The following is a 19,501-nucleotide window of genomic DNA, read 5'->3' on the forward strand; positions in this document are numbered from 1 at the left end:
TACTTGTGGCTCCAGGTGTGGGACTTCCAGGTGTATATCCAGGTGGAGTTCTCCCAGGAACAGGTAAGAACACGTGGGAGAAGAGTGGGGTTCTCTTCAGTACCCCTTCCACTTGCCCCTCCCATGCAGAGTCCACCAGATGCCTTGCATCCTGGCTAGGGGCCATTTCCCTAAGTGTCCAAGCTCAACTTAATGGTCATCAGACATTACATCCTTGGCATAGAGGTCAGCTTTCCCCCAGCCCCACCCAAGTCCTGACCCCAAGCCAACACTCTCATCATAGCCCGAGACCAATCCCCAGAGGACAGATGGAGTCCCTAGTGTGGCCAACTGCTTCCCAAAAGCCATGAGTCACTAAGAGGGTCCCACCCAGCAAGTCTGTTCTATAGGAGACCCCTAAAAATTGCCCCTCACCTCCTTCCCCTACCAGGGCCTGCCCACCATGACCTTCTGAAATCCCCAAAAAACCCAGGTTCAGATCATTCTGTGAGATTTGCTGACAGAGCAGCGCCCCCACCTCCTTCCGGGTGAGAGAGCCAAGCTCCAGGAGAGGCAGGAGAGATGGGAGACACTGGAGACCGTTTCCAAGCCCTAACGTGGTGGCCGTCAGTGTGACTCACACCACACACTGGCTGTGCATTCTCCCCTGGAGGTGATCAGGATGGATTTGTCGTTAACTCCAGTTTACAGACGAGGCTCACTAAGGCACCAGTTCACAGGGCTGGATTAAAACTCAGACATTCCAGCCAAGCCTGGTGCCTCAGGCCTGTCATACCAGCTACTCAGAAAGGGGAGGCAGGAGGATTCCAAGTTCAAGACCAGACTGGACTATATACTGGGTTCATTCAGCCTAGGCAACTTAGTGAGAAACTATCTCAAAATACAAAGTAAAAAGGTTGAGGTTGTAGTTCAATGATATAGTTCCTGCCTAGAATCCCCCAGTGAGGGGCAGGGGCTTGGCTCAGTGGTAGAGCTCCTGCCTAGGATCCCCCAGTGAGGGGCTGGGGGTGTGGCTCAGTGGTAGAGCTCCTGCCTAGGATCCCCCAGTGAGGGGCTGGGGGCGTGGCTCAGTGGTAGACCTCCTGCCTAGGATCCCCCAGTGAGGGGCTGGGGGCGTGGGCCAGTGGTAGAGTTCCTGCCTAGGATTCCCCCAGTGAGGGGCTGGGGACATAGCTCAGTGGTAGAGCTCCTGCCTAGAATCCCCCAGTGAGGGGCAGGGGCTTAGCTCAGTGGTAGAGCTCCTGCCTAGAATCCCCCAGTGAGGGGCTGGGGGCATGGCTCAGTGGTAGAGCTCCTGCCTAGAATCCCCCAGTGAGGGGCTGGGGGCGTGGCTCAGCGGTAGAGCTCCTGCCTAGAATCCCCCAGTGAGGGATGCGTTATGGCTCAGCAGTAGAGAACTTGCCTACCATGCACAAAACCCTGGGTCTCATCCCTAGCAACACACAAACACACACCTCAGATCCTCTTATTATAGGCCACACAAAGGAAGAAAGTCCCTAGCAAACTGGTTCTTTCTCTACCTGCCCTGTTGAACCTGGCCTTGGACTGACCACCAGCACTAAAATAGATCCATCTAGGGACCTGAGGTGGGGAGTGATGCCACCAAACTTCCTTGTCCTCACTGCCATCTCCCTCTTTGCCACTCAGGAGCTCGGTTCCCTGGTGTGGGTGTGCTTCCTGGAGTTCCTACTGGTACAGGAGTCAAGGCCAAGACCCCAGGTATGTAGCTAGCTATGCTGGAGGCCAGGGTGGGACTGTCCACCTGCTTGTAAGCTCTTCCAGCCTGGGGTGAGAAGCAAAGATGGGACATTGGACTCACTCACCTTGTAGCCTTGTTTTTGCTGGCAGGGAAGGATGGTGTGCTATTCAGAAAAACCAGGCACAGGGCTGACGTAGTTGACACAGGCCTGTAATCCCAGCTTCTCAAGAGGCTGAGGCAAGTGGATGAAAAATTGAAGCCCTGCTTGGGCTCTACAGCATGAGTTAGTGGCCAGCATGGATAATTTAGTTAGACACTGTATAAAAAAAAAAAAAAAATAGAGGGCTAGGGATGTAGCTCAGTGGTAGAGCTCCTGCCTAGAATCCCCCAGTGAGGGGCTGGGGGCGTGGCTCAGTGGTAGAGCTCCTGCCTAGAATCCCCCAGTGAGGGGCTGGGGGCGTGGCTCAGTGGTAGAGCTCCTGCCTAGAATCCCCCAGTGAGGGGCTGGGGGCGTGGCTCAGTGGTAGAGCTCCTGCCTAGAATCCCCCAGTGAGGGGCTGGGGGTGTGGCTCAGTGGTAGAGCACTTACTTGTCCAGCATGAATGAAAAAGACCAGTGTGTGAGGGCAGCCCAGGTCATGTGTTCTGGGCAGAAGTAGCCACTACTTCAACCTGTACGCTGTGATCCTGCCTGGCACCAGCTGGTGGTGCCACCTGTGATCTCCACCCATGGCACCAGGGCCATTGTAACAGCTCTTCATCATTGCAGGTGGAGGTGGTGCTCTCTCTGGAATCCCAGGTGAGGCAAGGCTGGCTCCCCCAAGGTGGGCAGTTGGGAGGACGTACAAGGGTTCCCACTTTCTGAGAGGCTGAGCACTCAGAATCCTCCCAAGGCAGCCTGGCCGCCATCGTGTGTCCTGCCTTAAGCCTTGAGCTGCCCTCTCCCCACAGTGGCATCCACCACAGATCTTACCCTTACCCACAGTCAGTGTAGAGCCCACCCAAGCCCAGAAGCCCAGCAGTACACTAAAGTCTACGAGGGCTGGTGTGGCATAGGGTGGCATCCCTTTAAGCTCCCTGGAGAAAGTGGCCTCTTCACTGTGCAGTGCTGCCCTGACCCACGACCAAGGGATGAGGAAAACCTGCAGGCAAGAAGACCCCAGAGTACCACAGAGAATAAATGCATTCCTCCCAAGCCGACAATGGAGTGTTGGCTAGAGAGAGGGTTGAAAACAGGCTGCTAGCCCAGGGCCTAATGGACTCTGATTTCCTTACTTTGTTCTCACAGGGGTGGGGCCCTTTGGAGGCCAGCAGCCTGGAGTCCCACTAGGTTACCCCATCAAAGCACCCAAGCTGCCAGGTAAGTCAGAGGTAGATTTTGAAAGGGATGATTAAGCCAGGTGTGGTGGCGCACAGGGGGCAGGGGTAGGAGGATCGCCATGAGTTCGAGGCCACCCTGAGGCTACATAGTGAATTCCCAGGTCAGCTTGGACTAGAGTGAGACCCTACCTCGAAAAACCAATAATAATAAGGTGCTTGCCTGCGAAGCCTAGGGACCCATGTTCAACTCTCCAGATCCCGTGTAAGCCAGACACACAAAAGTGAGGCAAGCATAAGGTCACACATGCCCACTAGGTGGCGCAAGCATCTGGAATTCAATTGCGGTGGCTGAGGCCCTGGCACGCCATTTCCCTGTGTCTCTCTGTTTCTCTCTCTCTCTTTTGCTCTGTCTCTAAAAAAATAATATATCATATACAGGTATAAAATTGTCAATAAAAATGAAACAACTAATTTGTTAAAAATTCAAGTCTGAGGGCTGGGGAAATGGCTTAGCGGTTAAGGCATTTGCCTACAAAGCCTAAGAACCCTGGTTCGATTCCCCAGGAACCACATAAGCTAGATGCACAAGGGGGTACATGTGCCTGGAGTTCGTTTGCAGTGGCTGGAGGACCTGGCATGCCCATTCTCTATTTCTCCCTGCCTCTTCCTCCATAAATTTTTTATTAATTAATTTTTTATTAACAACTTCCATGATTGTAAACAATATCCCATAGTAATGCCCTCCCTCCCCCCACTTTCCCCTTTGAAACTCCACTCTCCATCATATCCCCTCCCCATCTCAATCAGTCTCTCTTTTATTTTGATGTCATGGTCTTTTCCTCCTCTTATGGTGGTCTTGTGTAGGTAGTGTCAGGCACTGTGAGGTCATGGATATCCAGGCTACTTTGTGTCCGGAGGAGCACATTGTAAGGAGTCCTACCCTTCCTTTGGCTCTTACATTCTTTCTGCCACCTCTTCCGCAACAGACCCTGAGCCTTGGAAGGTGTGATAGCGATACTGCAGTGCTGAGCACTCTGGTCACTTCAAGTCTTCAAGTCTGAGGAGATGGCTCAGTCAATAAAGCGCTTGCCTTGCGAGCATGAAGCCCTGAATCTCAATGATCAATTAGGATCCATGTAAAAATACCGGGCATAGTGGCACACACTTGTCCTCCCAGAGCTGGGCAGGCAGAAACAGGTGGCTCCGTGGGGCTCAGTGGCCAACCGGTCTCACCTAATTGGCCAGCTTCAAGCCAGCGAGAGACCCTGTCTGTCATTTGAAAGACACTACTCCCACATCAAGCCCCCTTCACTGTCATCCCATTAGGGCTATCCACTCAATCAGTGAGGAGCATGCACAAGAAAGATACTCACACCCCCAGGGGCCATTTGGGACCTGGGTTTGCAGGAGGGTGGGCATCCTGTCCCTGATCTACCTGAGAGCCTCTGTCAATACTTTGGGACCCTCCAATAGACCCCCCCCACCACCATCAGCACCTGTGCAGGGAGGTCTGTCTTTAGGTAGATGGAAAATCAGAAAGACATGGGGTGGCCCCTGATCCTGCCCTGCCCTGTCCTTAGGTGGTGGCTACAGACTACCCTACCTCAATGGGATATCGCCCTATGGTAAGTAAAGCCCAGTTGTTTCAAGCTCTGGGTGGGGGTGGGGGTGGGGGCACCTGAAAGGATGTTGAGTCCCCAACCCTGGGCCAAAAGAGTATCCAACAGGGCTGGAGGAGGGTCAGAGCTTTGCAGCGGGGAGCCCCGAAGAAGACAGCCTGCCACTGGGGACACAACCTGGCATTCAGTCTTGGTCCTCTCATTTATCTTCAAAGAGTCTTCTTTTGTTCTTTTCTCTCTGAGCCTCAGTGACCTGGCACATACAATGGAAATCACACTTGCCATGCTAATTTCTGTTTGTGTGTACTGTGGTTGGAGGTGACAGAGGGGAGGATCAAAATGGCTTGGGACAGGACTGGAGAGATGGCTGAGTGGTTAAGGCGCTTGCCTGCAAAGCCTAAGGGCCCATGTTCAACTCTCCAGATCCCACATAAGCGGGATGCACAAAAGGTGAGGCAAGTGCAAGGTTGCACATGCCCACTAAGTGGCGCAAGTGTCTGGAATTAGTGGCTGAGGCCCTGGCATGCCAATTCTCAATCTCTCTCTCTAAAACAAAATAAAATAAAGTTAAATGGGTTGGGACATTGATGAAGTTTCTTAGGGTGACCATCAAGCCTTTTAATTTCACAGGAATCGGTACAGGGGGCAAGGCTGGCTACCCAACAGGGACAGGTAAGGAAAACCTGTCCTGCTTCCAATCAAAAGCCATTCCCCCACCCCAAGCTCCAGGGATTCTCCACCCTGAATAGAGGTGCTGGTGTGAACCTAGGGGCTAATCTGGGTGAGCAGATCAATGGCCTCTGCTACTGCACAGTCCCCAGCCATACCCAGGTGTCCATGGGGCTTGGGACGGTGGGGTGCGCAGATGCCAGAGCCCCAGCACTGTGTTCAGCAGCCCCTCCTCTCCCCCAGGGGTCGGCTCCCAGGCGGCAGCTGTGGCAGCTAAAGCAGCGAAGTATGGTAAGTGCCTCTGGGGCACCTTGTCAGACCCCCAGACCCCCACCACCTCCCCTCCCGGCTACTGCTGAAATTGACCTCACAGACAGCAGACTCAGTAGTTCCTACACCATCCGCATATCCCCCTTTCCCAACACCACTCATACATGCAGCCCTTCTTCCATCTACCCGTCCATTGCCTATCCACGGGTCCATTCATCTCTCCATCCCTCCCTGCCTTCACCCACCACCTATTCATTCCTCCTGTTCTTCCCCAATATCCACCAATATACACCCATTTCCCTATCCATCTGTCCTTCCCTTATCCATCCATCCATCTACTCATCCTCCATTCAGCTTTCCGTTCTCATCCACTCCCCTCTTCTATTGCATGCCCCTTTCTATCCCTCTGTCCTCCCTCTGTCCATCCATACATCCTTACTTCCACTCATCCATCCCTGCCTCCAGCCATCCGTCTCAGAGAATGTACAGTTCTAGGAGCCATGAGCTGGGGAAAATTAGGGAGGCTTCAGAGAGAGAGAGATTGCAAGAGAGAGAGCCATTCCAGCCTTAAAACACAGGTAGAAAGCTGGGCGTGGTGGTGCAGGCCTTTAATCCCAGCACTTGGGAGGCAGAGGTAGGAGGATCACCATGAGTTCGAAGCCACCCTGAGACTACATAGTGCATTCCAAGTCAGCCTGGGCCAGAGTGAGACCCTACCTCAAAAAAAAAAAAAAAAAAGATACGGGTGGAGCTTGCTCTGTGGTTAAAGTAGGAAGGAAGCCCAGTGTGGTAGTAACTGCTGGTAATTTTAGCACTTGGGAGGCTGCTCAAGAGTTGAAGGCCAGGGCTGGAGAGACAGCTTAGCGGTTAAGCGCTTGCCTGTGAAGCCTAAGGACCCCGGTTCGAGGCTCGGTTCCCCAGGTCCCACGTTAGCCAGATGCACAAGGGGGCGCACGTGTCTGGAGTTCGTTTGCAGAGGCTGGAAGCCCTGGCACGCCCATTCTCTCTCTCTCTCCCTCTATCTGTCTTTCTCTCTGTGTCTGGCGCTGTCAAATAAATAAATTAAAATTTAAAAAAAAAAAAAGAGTTGAAGGCCAATCTTAGAAAATAGCAAGTTTGAGGCCAGCCTAGGCTACATGAGACCCTGTCTTAAACATACACATAATACTGCCCAGCGTGGTGGCTCGTGCCTTTAATCCCAGCCCTTGTGAGGCAGAGGTAGGAGGATCGCCATGAGTTCAAGGACATCCTAAGACTATGCAGTGAATTCCAGGTCAGCCTGGGCTAAAGTGAAAGCCTACCCCGAAAAACCAAACAATGTGTAAAATCATTTATCAAGCCTACCATCGCTCGCGAGCAGCTAGAGTAGGCTTCTATCCTGTGCCCCGGGAAACCCTATAGCTCTGAGTCTTACTTTGGCGGCTGAAGGGCCCTCCTCTGCCCCAGTTTAGGGAAGCCTTCCTATTTCCAGGGAGGAGGAGACCGAAGACCCCATCAGAGCAGGGGACAGAAGGGCAGGAGGAGCTAGGACTGCCGGGTGGAGGCCCCCAGGCAAGGAGGCCCCCTGGCACTCCGAGAGTGGTGGGGGTGGCTGGAATGCCGGAGCTGGAGTGCAGGCAGGCAGTGAGGGGCTGTCAGAGCCCGGCTGCCAGGCACTTGGATTACGAACTTGGCCTAGTCTTCGGAACACAGGGAGAGGAAGCCTTCAACATTCCTTCGGGGGCCCCTCTGGCCTGGAGAACAGCAGCTTGTGGTTTCTCAGTATGTGGCCATGATTAGAGTGGGATTTGTGCGAAGACATCCAACTCCCTTAATGAGCGTGTTGAAATGGACCCTTTGGGGGCAAATCCAGGAACGCTCGGGTGGGGCGCTTCCCAGATAAGTGCAGCCAGAGGTGCCGGGGGGCCTGGTTCCTCCACAAGAGGAAGCTCGGTAAACTACCATCATACAGAAGGGCATGGTGGTGTGTGCCTGTAATCCCAGCACTCGGGAGGCTGAGGCAAGAATACTGAGAGTTTAAGGACATCCTGGGCTAGATAGTGAAACCCTGCCCCCCCCCACAAAAAAAAAAAGCTGGAGAGATGATTTAGCGGTTAAGGTACTTGCCTGCGAAGCCTAAGGACCCAGGTTCGATTCTTCAGGTCCTGTGTAAGCCAGACACACAGGTGGCTCATACATCTAGAGTTCATTTGCAGTAGTTAAAGGCCCTGGCGTGCCAATTCTCTCTCTCTCTCTCTCTCTCTCTCTCTCTAATTGAAAGAAAAAGAAAAAAAAAGCTGGGCATAGTGGCACATGCCTTTAATCCCAGCACTCATGAGGCAGAGGTAGGAGGATCGCTGTGAGTTCAAGGCCACCCTGAGACTACAGAGTGAATTCCAGGTCAGCCTGGACTAGACTGAGACCCTACCTCCAAAAACATAGACAAAACAAAAGAAAACAACAGGAAAAAAAAAAAAAAACTAGCAACAGGGACTGGGGAGATGGTTGAGTCAGTAAAACTCTTGCACAAGGACCTGAGTTCAAATCTCCAGTACTCACATCAGGGGAAAAAAAAAACAAAACAGGCATGTAATCCTAGTGAAGTACAGGCAGAGACAGAAGGATTCCCCAGGACCTGATAGCTAGCTAATCTAGCTGAATGAAGCTGTGAACTCCAGGTTCAGTGAGAGACCATGTCTCCAAAGATAAGGTTGAGAGCCATCAAGGAAGATACTTGACCTCTGGCGCGCACACACACACACACACACACACACACACACACGGAGTGCCAGCATCCCCATATACATGTTACCTTCCCTGTCCCAACAGGTGGTGGAGCTGGAGTCCTCCCTGGTGTCGGAGGGGGCGGCATTCCCGGGATCGGAGGCATCGCAGGTAAGGCCGGTTCCAGCTGAGAGTGGAGGTGTCCTTGAGAGGGCTCAGCAAGAGCACCTCACCCTCTGCGCCTGTCTTTCCAGGGGCGGGGACACCCGCAGCAGCTGCTGCAGCCAAGGCCGCTGCCAAGGCCGCCAAGTATGGTGAGTGGCTCCCAGAGCGACTGTCTGGGGCTCCGTATGGGCGCTGGACGCTTACAGGAGAGCCCCACCCCCAAGGGAGGCCTCGGTCTGCCCCCCCACAGTAGAGTAGAAGCCCAAGGGAGGTGCTGGGCGTGGCTCAGTGGTAGATCCTGCCTAGAATCCCCCAGTGAGGGGCTGGGGGCGTGGCTCAGGGGTAGAGCTCCTGCCTAGAATCCCCCAGTGAGGGGCCGGGGGTGTGGCTCAGGGGTAGAGCTCCTGCCTAGAATCCCCCAGTGAGGGGCTGGGGTGTGGCTCAGTGGTAGAGCTCCTGCCTAGAATCCCCCAGTGAGGGGCTGGGGGTGTGGCTCACCGTAGAGCACTAGCGCCCGCAAGACCCTGGAGTCCACTCCCATCGCTGCAAAATGAAACAAGAAATAATTAACAAGGGCTGGGTATGGTGGAGCACGCCTTCAATCCCAGCAGAGGTAGGTGGATCATTGTGAGTTCAAGGCCACCCTGAGACTCCTTAGTGAATTCCAGGTTAGCCTGGACTAGAGTGAGACAAAAAAAAAAACAAATTCAGGTCTGGAGAGATGGTTCAGCAGTTAAAGCATTTGTCTGCAAAGCCTAACTACCTAGGTTCGATTCCCCAGTACCCACATAAAGCCAGATGCACATAGAGGCACGTGCATCTACTGGAGTTCGTTTGCAGCAGCTAGAGACTCCTGGGGCACCCATATTCTCTCTTTCTCTCTCCTTGGAAATAAAATAAAATAAATATATTAAAAAAAAAAAAAAACCTACAACCTGGATGCTCACTGCAAGAACTGAATTTTTTTTTTTTTTTTTTCTGAGGTAGGGTCTCACTCTAGCTCAGGCTGACCTGGAATTCACTCTGTAGTCTCAGGGTGGCCTCAAACTCACGGCGATCCTCCTACCTCTGCCTCCCGAGTGCTGGGATTAAAGGCGCACGCCACCAGGCCTGGCTTAGGAATTATTTTGATATAGAAAGTTGGTCATGTTCTCCTCAGCCACAGATCCAAACTAAAGATCTCTTTGGAGCAGCTCGAAGCTGCCCCAGCTCCCTGATGAGTTAGGTCCACGCAGAGGCTGTGGCAAGCCACATGTGGGTGATCTTGCACCCCAGAGCTGCCCTGCACGCTTGCCCTGGGAGGCCTACAGAGGGCTCCCCAGGTCTCAGGCAGGGCAATCCCTTTTCCTCCACAGGAGCTGCTGGAGGCTTAGTGCCTGGTGGACCAGGAGTTAGGGTCCCAGGTGTTGGCATTCCAGGTGTTGGGGTCCCAGGTGTTGGTGTTGGGATACCAGGTGTTGGAGGCCCAGGTGTTGGAGGCCCAGGCATTGTGGGTGGACCAGGTGAGCTGAGCTTGCTTGCTTGCTTTCTTCTTCTCTCTCTCTCTCTTTCTTCATGTGTGTGAGGGAGGCAGAGAAAGTGAGTGCATGTGGGAATTGCCAAGGCTCTCTGTGCTCCCTAACCCCTCACACATCTATCTGGACCCCCGGACATGGCTCACCCCCACCTTTTGGGCCATCACAACCTCCAAGTAAGCTACCACCAACTTCATCATCTCCAGATTCCCACCTGGCTGACATCGTGCCCTTGGATGCAGGAACCATTTCTTTTCATCTGTATGTTCCAAGCCTTTACAGCGAGTAGATGCTCAGCAAATGGTAGATAGATGGGTGGGTGGTAGACGGACAACTGGGTGGTCAGGTAAATCGCCATGTTGGTTAACAAGTACATTTTTTTTTTTTTTTTTTTTTTTTGGTTTTTCAAGGTAGAGTCTCACTCTAGTCCAGGCTGACCTGGAATTCACTATGTAGTCTAAAGCCGGCTTTGAACTCACTGCGGCCCTCCTACCTCTGCCTCCCAAGTGCTGGGATTAAAGGCGTGCGTCACCACACCCAGCTACAAGTAAAGTTTTGAATGAAGGAGAGAATAGGTGATCAATAGGTAGGTAGGTTGATGATTGATTGATAGATAGATAGATAGATAGATAGATAGATAGATAGATAGATAGAAGAGGGAAGGAGGAAGGGAGACAGAAAGGGAGGAAGAGAAAGAGAGAATAAGAGAAAAAATCTGGGCATGGTGGTGCAAACCATTAGCACTCAGGAGACAAAGGTAGGAGGATAGTTGTGAGTTCAAAGCCACCCTGAGACTTCATAGTGAATTCCAGGCCAGCTTGGGCTACAGTGAGACCCTACAATGAAAAAAAAAAGGATGGGGGCTGGAGACATGGCTTAGTGGTTAAGGCGCTTGCCTATAAAGCCTAAGGACCCAGGACCCATATAAGCCAAATGCACAAGATGGCTCATGCATCTGGAGTTCATTTAGAGTGACTGGAGGCCCTGGCATGCCCATTCTCTCTCTGTGTCTGCCTCCCACCCTCCCTCCTTCCCTCCCTCCCTCTCTCTCTCTCTCCCTCTCTCTCTCATAAATAAATAGATAGATAATAAAATATTTTTTAAAAAGATGGACCAACAGAGAGATGGGTGGACAGAGGGCTATGCATTGACCATCTATCCTCCATTCTCTCCTGAGCCTTCGTGTCCCTTTTGATTTCTCCAGGGGCTGTGTCACCAGCTGCTGCTGCTAAGGCTGCCGCAAAAGCTGCCAAATACGGTACGTGTCCTGCCCTCCTGTACTGGTCTCATTTGCCAGAGCTAAGAGGCTTCCTTGTACTTGCTCAGAGAAGGAACCCAACGTGCCCAGGGTCAGAGCACCAGACACTGGCGCAACTATGACTTGGACCTAGTTGCACCCCAGGATAGAGTGTGTCTCCCAAATGTCTCACACCACGAAACCATTAGGCTGAGGGATGGGATTCCCCCCAGCAGGGCATCCCCAATTTCAAAAGTGCCCTTGCCCCTTCCTGCTCTGGCCAAGGTCTTGTCTTGGCTGAGAATAAGCCCGCCCACAGTCTCCCCAAAAAAGAGACCCTTTCCCCAAATGCCCACAGAAGAGCAGAATCAGGGCAGAGTGAAGCTCCCCTTTCCCCCAGCCAGCGAGCATCCCCCAGAGACCTTCCAGTCTCCCTCACTAGAGCCTCTGCCCTTTGGATTCTCCCCTCTGCACAGGAGCCAGAGGTGGGGTTGGAGGCATACCCACCTACGGAGCTGGTGCTGGGGGCTTTCCTGGCTACGGTGCTGGAGCAGGAGTCGGAGGTGTCCCTGGAGCTGGCCTTTCTCGTGAGCCTTAGTTTCATCTGGAAGCTTGGGGGTGGAGTGGGGCTTCTCTTCTGCCAGGCTGTGCAGGTGGTCAGGGAGTGGAAATGTGCTGGGGAATAGGGTAAGGGGGTGCAGATCTTTGGTCCTTCAGGGTTGAGATAGAGCCGTGAACCTGCCCAGAGGAGGTCCAGACAGGAGACCATCTACCCACCCATCTGTATATCCATCCATCCACCCATTCATCCACTTGTCCATCCATCATCTTATCCATGTACACATCCACACACTCATCCATCCACCCACCCATCCATTCATCCATTAGCATTCACTCATCATCCACCCACCTATCCATCCGCATATCCACGCAGCATTTGTCCATTCTTTCATCTTTCCACCCACTTACCTAGGCCCCCTACCTCAAGTTCACCTGCCATCCCACCTACCTCTGTATTCATCTCTCCTTCCTCCTTTTTATTCCTCCCTTTACTCGCTCACTCACTCTTCCCTTCTTTTCTCCTTGCAGCTGCTGCCGCCAAAGCTGCCAAGTACGGTAAGTGACCTTGTCCTGCCAGTCCCCGTAGCAGACAGCTTCGGGTTCGCTGAGATGAACTTGCAGACCAGGCACGGTTTTGGAGGAAGGGATATTCAGCTTACAGATCCAGGGGAAGTTCCATAATGGCAAAAGGAGGACCAAGCAGAAAGAGAGAGACTGAGAGAGAGAGAGAGAAGCCACAAGCCAAAAGCCATAACCACAACCACACAGCACACTTCAGGAACTCCAGATGGAACCAGGCACACTTCGCATATCTTTAGATTGGAATTTCAAACCCACCACCACACCTTAAGATCTGCCCAGTGACACCTGCCTCCAGCCAGGTGGCTGCAGATGTAAACTACAAACTAATAAAATACTGCATACATTGGGGGCCATCTATTCAAACTACCACGGTCCCCATGTCTTGCTCACTCTCCTGAGGGGCGCAGGCTTCAAGTGAGGAGAGATCAACCTCTCAACCAGGGCTCTAGGACAAAGAGGCAAAGCCACACCCACCATCTGCTTTGTAAACCACACTCAACCCTTCCTCTCCCCTTTGCAGTTGCTGTTAGGATGTTTGGTACCCTGTTTACCACCCCCCACCCTAAAATAATGCTGCAGCTCCCTGCCTCCCGTTCCACTTACCCATCCGTCTATGGTTCCATTCAGTGGAGAGATGGATGGATGGATGGGAAGACATCCGATGTCCCTCTGTCCTGCAGGTGCAGCTGGAGCTGGGGCTCTGGGAGGACTGGTGCCAGGTGCAGTACCAGGGGCAGTGCCAGGGGCAGTACCCGGTGTGCCAGGTATTGGAGGAGTGCCAGGTGAGCTGTGGTTTGTCTCATAAAGGGGCCGTGGAACTGGCGGGATCAGGTGCATCATTTTACAGATGGGAGAACTTATCCCAGAGCCGGGCGGAGCACAGTCTCCCCAGTGCACTCAGAGGGTGGGGTCTTTCCTAGGGACCTGGCTGCTAATCCCTGGCAAGTCTCTTCCCCTCCTAAGGACATTTGTTTGGCTCCAGGCAGAGACCCTATACCAGAGTTGGGTGGCCTCACTTATACACCCCTTTCTAATTCCTTATTAGCAGGGGACCTATCGCTCTAGGCACCCTTGGGTTCTTTCTCTTCCACCAATCAACGGTCAAAGGGCAGCAAGAAAATGAACCTGTCATTCAAAGACACCTTTCTGTGGTTGGTTTTACTGTCAGAAGATTTCTCCCTTTCTTGCTTTATTTCTTCTTTCTGGGAGAAAAATTGCCTTTCTGGGGTTCCTTAAGAAATGAGCTATGGGCTGGGAAGATGGTTTAGTGGTTAAGGCACTTGCCTGCAAAGCCAAAGGACCCAGGTTTGATTCCCCAGTATCTGTGTAAAGCCAGATGCACAAGGTGGTGCATGTGTCTGTCCTTTGTGGTGGCTAGAGACCCTAGCATGCCCTTTCTCTCTCTCTCTATCTATCCATCTCTCTATCTCTATCTCTCTCTCCCTCAAATAAATAAATAAAATATTTTTAAATAATCTATAGGCTAGAGAGATGGCTCATGGCAGAGCATTTAAAAAGGCCTCAGTTCCCTCCCCAGTACTGAAAGAGAGGGAGTGAGAGGAGAGGAGAAGAGAAAGGAAGGGAAGGAAAAGAAAAGAGAGATGAGACAGGGGGAGGAGAGGGTAGGGAAAATCTGAGTGTAATGCTACATTGCAAGACACTATCCCAAAAGAAGAAAAGAGGACTGGAGAGATGTATTGGTGTTTAAGGTGCTTGCTTGTGAAGCCCAAGGACCCAGGTTTGATTCCCCAGTACCCACATAAACCAGATGCACAAGGTGGCACAAACATCTGGAGTTGGTTTACAGTGGTGGGAGGCCCTGATGTGTGCAAGTGTGCTCTCTCTTTCTCTCTCTCTCTCTCTCTCTCTCTCTGTCTCTCTCTCTCTCTTGCTCTCCCTCCCTCTCTCTCTGTCTCTCTCTCTCTCAACTAAATAAAATATTTTTAAAAGAAGAAAGGCAGCAGGATGTGGTGGTGCACACCTCAGTGCCAGCACTCGAGAGGTGAAGGCAGGAGGAGCAGTTCAAGGCCATCCTGCACCACGAATTGAGTTTGAGACCCTGTTTCAGGAAAGAGGAAAGAGAGGGAAAGGGGGAGAGAGAGAGAAACTTTGAATATAGATACTAAAAGAATTTTCTTAACAACATCCGAAGCAAAAAGCTTCACAAATCTTAAAGCCAGGTTTTCCAGAGGATTGTCGGTCCCGCACCCCCTCCAGGGACCCCCTCTTGGCACCTGCAATCCCAAAGGCTCAGAGCTGTCCCTCGGGTGTGCTGTGAAGGCCCGAGCAAGTTATGGACATGCCTAGGTGCCCAGACGTCCTCGGCCCCAGGCTGACAACTCACACCGCCCACCTCGGCTCTTTCTGGTTCCTAGCATGAGACAATGGCACACGGAGAGAAACTCCTGCAGGGGATTCTGGGAGGGACGTGTGGGCATGAAGTGGGATGCTGGGGGGCTGCCCCTTATCTCCTTTCTTCCTCCATATAGGAGCAGGGACTCCAGCAGCTGCTGCCGTTGCCAAGGCAGCCGCTAAAGCTGCCCAGTATGGTAGGTGACCCTGCCTGCCCCTGACCTTTGCCCTAGACCCCCCCCCGTGTGTGTGGGGGGGGGGTGATCTCCTGAGTGTTTGTCACATTCTATGTGGGTACGGGCTTTTCTTTCTTGGTTATGGACTAGCGATCCCTGTTTCCCCAGGATTAGGCCCTGGTGTTGGTGGGGTTCCCGGAGGAGTCGGACCAGGCGGTGTGGTTCCTGGGATCGGTGTTGGTCCTGGTGCTGGCCTTGTCCCCGGTGGTATTGCAGGTGAGTACAGCGTGAATGGGTGGGCCCCGGGGTTCCCTGAAGCCTCTGTGGGTACCATTCTAATCTCTCTTCCTCTCCCCACAGGAGCAGGGGCCCCAGCTGCAGGCAAATCCGCAGCTGAGTTAGCTGCCAAAGCCCAATACCGTGAGTGCCTTAACACGACCCAGCCCCGACAGGGGCCCAGCAAACCCAGCCTCCCTCACCCAGCCTGCAGCGTCCTTAGGTTCAGATTCTGAGTCCTGCGATAGCTGAGTGACCTCTGGGGTTCTCTAAGCTCATGGGTCCCGTGTAGGTGTCCATGGCATCTACTTCAGGAAGAATGTCCTTAGGAAGCTGGGCGTGATGGTGCCTGCCTGTAATCCTAGCTCTCAGAATGCTAAGGCAGGAGGATGGAGAGTTCAGGGCCTGCTTGAGCTACATAGCGGAACTCTGCATGGTGGTGCACTCCTTTAATCCCAGCACTTGGGAGGCAGAGGTAGGAGGATTGCTGAGAGTTCGAGGTCACCCAGAGACTTCATAGTGAATTCCAGGTCAGCCTGGGCTATAGTGAGACTCTATCTCAAAAAAAAAAAAAAGGAAAGTTTAAAAATTTAGAAAGCAAGAGCTGAGGGTTTAGTTCAATAGTAGAGCTCCTGCCTAGAATCCCCCAGTGAGGGGCTGGGGGCATGGTTCAGTGGCATAGCTCCTGGCTAGAATCCTCCAGTGAGGGGCTGGGGAGTGGCTCCGTGGTAGAGCTCCTGCCTAGAATCCCCCAGTGAGGGGCTGGGGGCGTGGCTCAGTGGTAGAGCTCCTGCCTAGGATCCCCCAGTGAGGGGCTGGGGGCGTGGCTCAGTGGTAGAGCTCCTGCCTAGAATCCTCTCCCCCCTTCCCCCCCCCCCCGTGGGGGTCTAGGGACCATGTGTTATGCCTTGGATTTCATGCTGGGGAGGGGAGGCTTTGGAGGGCTGTGAGAGTCTGAAGAAGACATTTCTGATGCCGCATGGACAATGGGATGTCCAAATGAGTCTGTAGATGATGCAAAGCTGGGGAGAAGGCTGCTGCTTCTGTTGGGGCTCCTTCCCGTAGAGCCTGGCTCAGTCACTGGAACAGGTGGCTCCGGCCCCGTAGAGGTGCAGGCCCTGCCACCCACTCCCTCCCTCTCTATAGGGGCTGCTGCTGGACTTGGGGCCGGTGTCCCTGGATTTGGAGCTGGTGCTGGTGTCCCTGGGTTTGGAGCTGGTGCTGGTGTCCCTGGGTTTGGGGCAGGAGCAGGTGAGGAGTCTTCTAGGGACTGGGTAGAAAGCTGGGGACCAGAGTATTATTGAGGTTTTCTGGCCAACCTGACTGATTGAAAGAACAGCAGCTCCAGGCTGAGGGAGAGCTTCCATCTCAAGGAAAGCTCGGCGGTGGGGGGGGGGGGGGAGCGTAGAGGAGGACACCTGATGCTCCTCTGTGACCTCTGCAAATGGACACACGGGGCTCCCACATCTGCACAGAACACATGCATACAATGTACATATGCGTACCACATACCACACTGTACACACATGCCAGAAAAGCAAGGAAAGTGGGGCTGGACAGATGTCTCAGCCGTTAAGAGCATTTCCTGAGGCCTGAGGAGGTCTTCAGTGTCCAGGGTCCGTATAAACAGCTGGGCACGGCCGCACACATCTGTAACCCCCATCTCATTGAGGAGCAGAGACCTGAGAATCTCCCGAGTTTATGAAAATAAAAAAAAAAAAAAAAACTCAAGCTCTGGGATAATTAAGATATTTTGGGAAGCCGGGCGTGGTGGTGCATGCCTTTAATCCCAGGGAGGCAGAGGTAACAGGATCACCATGAGTTCGAGGCCACCCTGAGATTACATAGTCAGCCTGAGCAAGAGTGAGACCTTACCTCGAAAAACCAAATATATATATTTATATATATATATTTTTTTTTTTTTTTCATTCTGGGGCTGGAGAGATGGCTTAGTGGTCAAGGCACTTGCCTGCAAAGCCAAAGGACCCAGGTTCAATTCTCCAGGACCTACACTAGTCATGCACAAGGGGCCACATGAGTCTGGAGTTTATTTGCAGCGGCTAGAGGCCCTGGTGCGTTCTCTCTTGCTCGTTCTTAAATTAAGTATATATATATATATGTACATACTCTGTCTCAGGAGTGCTGGCGCAGAACACACAATGAGCCACCTCGGGTGACACACTCTGTGGCCTGCAAGCGCATGGGGCACATACACATGTACAATCCACACGTCACATTCACGGGCGAAAGAAAGGGAGGAAGGGCAAGAAGAAGGAAGAAAAGGATAGAGGTAGAGGCAGTCATAGTGGGCTCCCAGGACGAAACAGCACACCACAGACACAGAGCTTAGCCACTGACACCTCTCTCTCTCTCTCTCTCTCTCTCTCTCTTTTTCCCACAGTACCTGGAGCCCTGGCTGCATCCAAAGCAGCTAAATACGGTGAGTGCAGCCCCCACACCACGGGCTTCTGTTACCCCTCCAGCCTTGACAGCATCATGACAGCCTATGACTACAGATTCGCAGTGTAGAATGAGGCCATTTCTTGGGCTGCGGAAATGGCTAAGGAGGTAGAGTGCTTGCCCTAGGATCGTGAGGACCTCATTTCAAATCCCCAGAAATCGCATCATGGCTTGTGCCTGCAATTCCAGCACTGAGGAGGCAGAGACAGGAGGATCCCGGGAGCTCATCGGCCAGCCAGTCTGGCTTCATTGTTGAGCTCCTGGCCAATGAGAGACCGCTTCAGAAAGAAGTGGACAGTGTTTCTGAGGACAATACCGGAGGTTGTTCTCTAACCTCTGCATGCGTGTGCACATATACGCATGCACACGCACGCATGCGCACACACGAAAGTAATTAAAAGAAAAGGCCATATTTTTGTTTTTGTTTTTGAGGGAGGGTCTCGGTCTAGGCCAGGCTGACCTGGAATTCACTCTGTCGTCGCAGGGTGGCCTCAAACTCACAGCGATCCTCCTACCCCTGCCACCACACCCAGCAGAGAGAGAGAGAATGGGCACACTAGGGCCTCCAGCCACTACAAACTAACTCCAGTTTATGTGCCACTTTGTGCATCTGGTTTTAAGTGGGTACTGCAGAACTGAACTCAGGTCATTAGGCTTGACAGGCAATCACCTTAACCACTGAGCAACCTCTCCATCCCATAAAAGATCTTTTTTTTATTATTATTATTCAAGGGAGAGTCTTCCTCTAGTCCAGGCTGACTTGGAATTCACTATGTCAGGGTGGCCTTGAACTCACAGCAATCTACCTACCTCTGCCTCCCGCATACTGGGATGACAGGCGTGCGCCACCACACTCGGTTTAAAAGGGCCATTTTTAAGACACATGAATGACCTGCCCACTAAATGCCTGTGATACTTCAAACCCCTGTGACAATCAAAGCCACCTGTAAAGCTAGGTGTGGTGGCACCTGCATGTAATCCCAGCACCTGGAAGGGAGAGGAGAGAAATCACGAGCTCAAAGTCATATACAGCTACGGAGAGACTCTGAGGCTAGCTTGTCTATCTCAACACCCCTCCCAAATTATAGTATTTTCAATGCCTCCCCTTGGGGGACAATTAAGATCTCCTCTCACTAACAGGTTTCTTCGTGGGCCCTGGTGCAAAGAAGAGGCTGGGAGCGTCTGCCTCCTCGTAGCCCTTTGGCTGAGCCAGGAGTCCAGTATTTCTTATCCAGGCATCCCCAGGTCCCCTCCCTCCCTTCCTGTCAGCGTGACTGCTTGGGCCACCAGCCAGCCTCGAGGACGTGGCAGACCCGCCTGCCTTGCCACTTGGCACTCTGGCAGCTCCGCCTGGCCAGACCCATGCTGTCTGTGGCCCCCACATTCCTGGCCTCCTAAAAAGCCAGGCAGGGGGCCTCTGCCAGGGATGTGCCAACTGGCTCCATTCTATCTACTTGGGGCCAGTTTCCATCTCGGAAAATCCCAGCTTCCCCAGTTCCACCCCCTCCCCACAACTCCTGGTCACCCACAGCCTCCTCTCCAGTTCCTTTCTGACTGCTTATAGCCCGAGTTAACAGACATTGCCAGGGTAACACAGTGATGTCGTGTCTCAGAGTAGCCGAGGACTCCCTAGGAATAGACACTGGGCCATTGCCTGCTTAAGCTATACTCTGCCTTAACTTTCTCATCTGAAAACTAGGGCAATAGCCACACATAGTAGCATACATCTGTAAACCAGCATTTGAGAGGCTGAGGCAGGAGGATCTTGAGTTTAAGGCTAGCCTGGGCTACACAGAGACTCTATCTCAGGAAACCAAGAGAACAGCTGAGAATGTAGCTCAGTGGTTAAGAGCCTGTCTAGAAGCCATAACTGAGGGGCTGGGGCGTGGCTCAGTGGTA

At 52.7% G+C, this 19,501-nt stretch overlaps 1 protein-coding gene across 1 annotated transcript in view; it reads left to right on the forward strand.

The window, feature by feature from the left end:
* Eln (elastin) overlaps nucleotides 1-19,501 on the forward strand; it is a 49,161-nt gene that overhangs the window by 20,136 nt on the left and 9,524 nt on the right. Inside the window, exons 11-29 of the mRNA XM_045143275.1 lie at nucleotides 16-63; nucleotides 1,648-1,719; nucleotides 2,468-2,497; nucleotides 2,987-3,058; nucleotides 4,599-4,643; nucleotides 5,268-5,309; nucleotides 5,550-5,597; nucleotides 8,385-8,450; nucleotides 8,534-8,593; nucleotides 9,800-9,946; nucleotides 11,163-11,216; nucleotides 11,672-11,782; nucleotides 12,285-12,311; nucleotides 13,019-13,120; nucleotides 14,828-14,887; nucleotides 15,035-15,142; nucleotides 15,227-15,286; nucleotides 16,289-16,393; nucleotides 17,544-17,582. Coding sequence (XP_044999210.1) covers nucleotides 16-63; nucleotides 1,648-1,719; nucleotides 2,468-2,497; nucleotides 2,987-3,058; nucleotides 4,599-4,643; nucleotides 5,268-5,309; nucleotides 5,550-5,597; nucleotides 8,385-8,450; nucleotides 8,534-8,593; nucleotides 9,800-9,946; nucleotides 11,163-11,216; nucleotides 11,672-11,782; nucleotides 12,285-12,311; nucleotides 13,019-13,120; nucleotides 14,828-14,887; nucleotides 15,035-15,142; nucleotides 15,227-15,286; nucleotides 16,289-16,393; nucleotides 17,544-17,582 — 1,296 coding nt within the window. The remainder of the gene's footprint in view (nucleotides 1-15; nucleotides 64-1,647; nucleotides 1,720-2,467; nucleotides 2,498-2,986; nucleotides 3,059-4,598; nucleotides 4,644-5,267; nucleotides 5,310-5,549; nucleotides 5,598-8,384; nucleotides 8,451-8,533; nucleotides 8,594-9,799; nucleotides 9,947-11,162; nucleotides 11,217-11,671; nucleotides 11,783-12,284; nucleotides 12,312-13,018; nucleotides 13,121-14,827; nucleotides 14,888-15,034; nucleotides 15,143-15,226; nucleotides 15,287-16,288; nucleotides 16,394-17,543; nucleotides 17,583-19,501) is intronic.

Source organism: Jaculus jaculus, chromosome 2, assembly GCF_020740685.1.
Source record: "Jaculus jaculus isolate mJacJac1 chromosome 2, mJacJac1.mat.Y.cur, whole genome shotgun sequence".
Lineage (NCBI taxonomy): Eukaryota > Metazoa > Chordata > Mammalia > Rodentia > Dipodidae > Jaculus > Jaculus jaculus.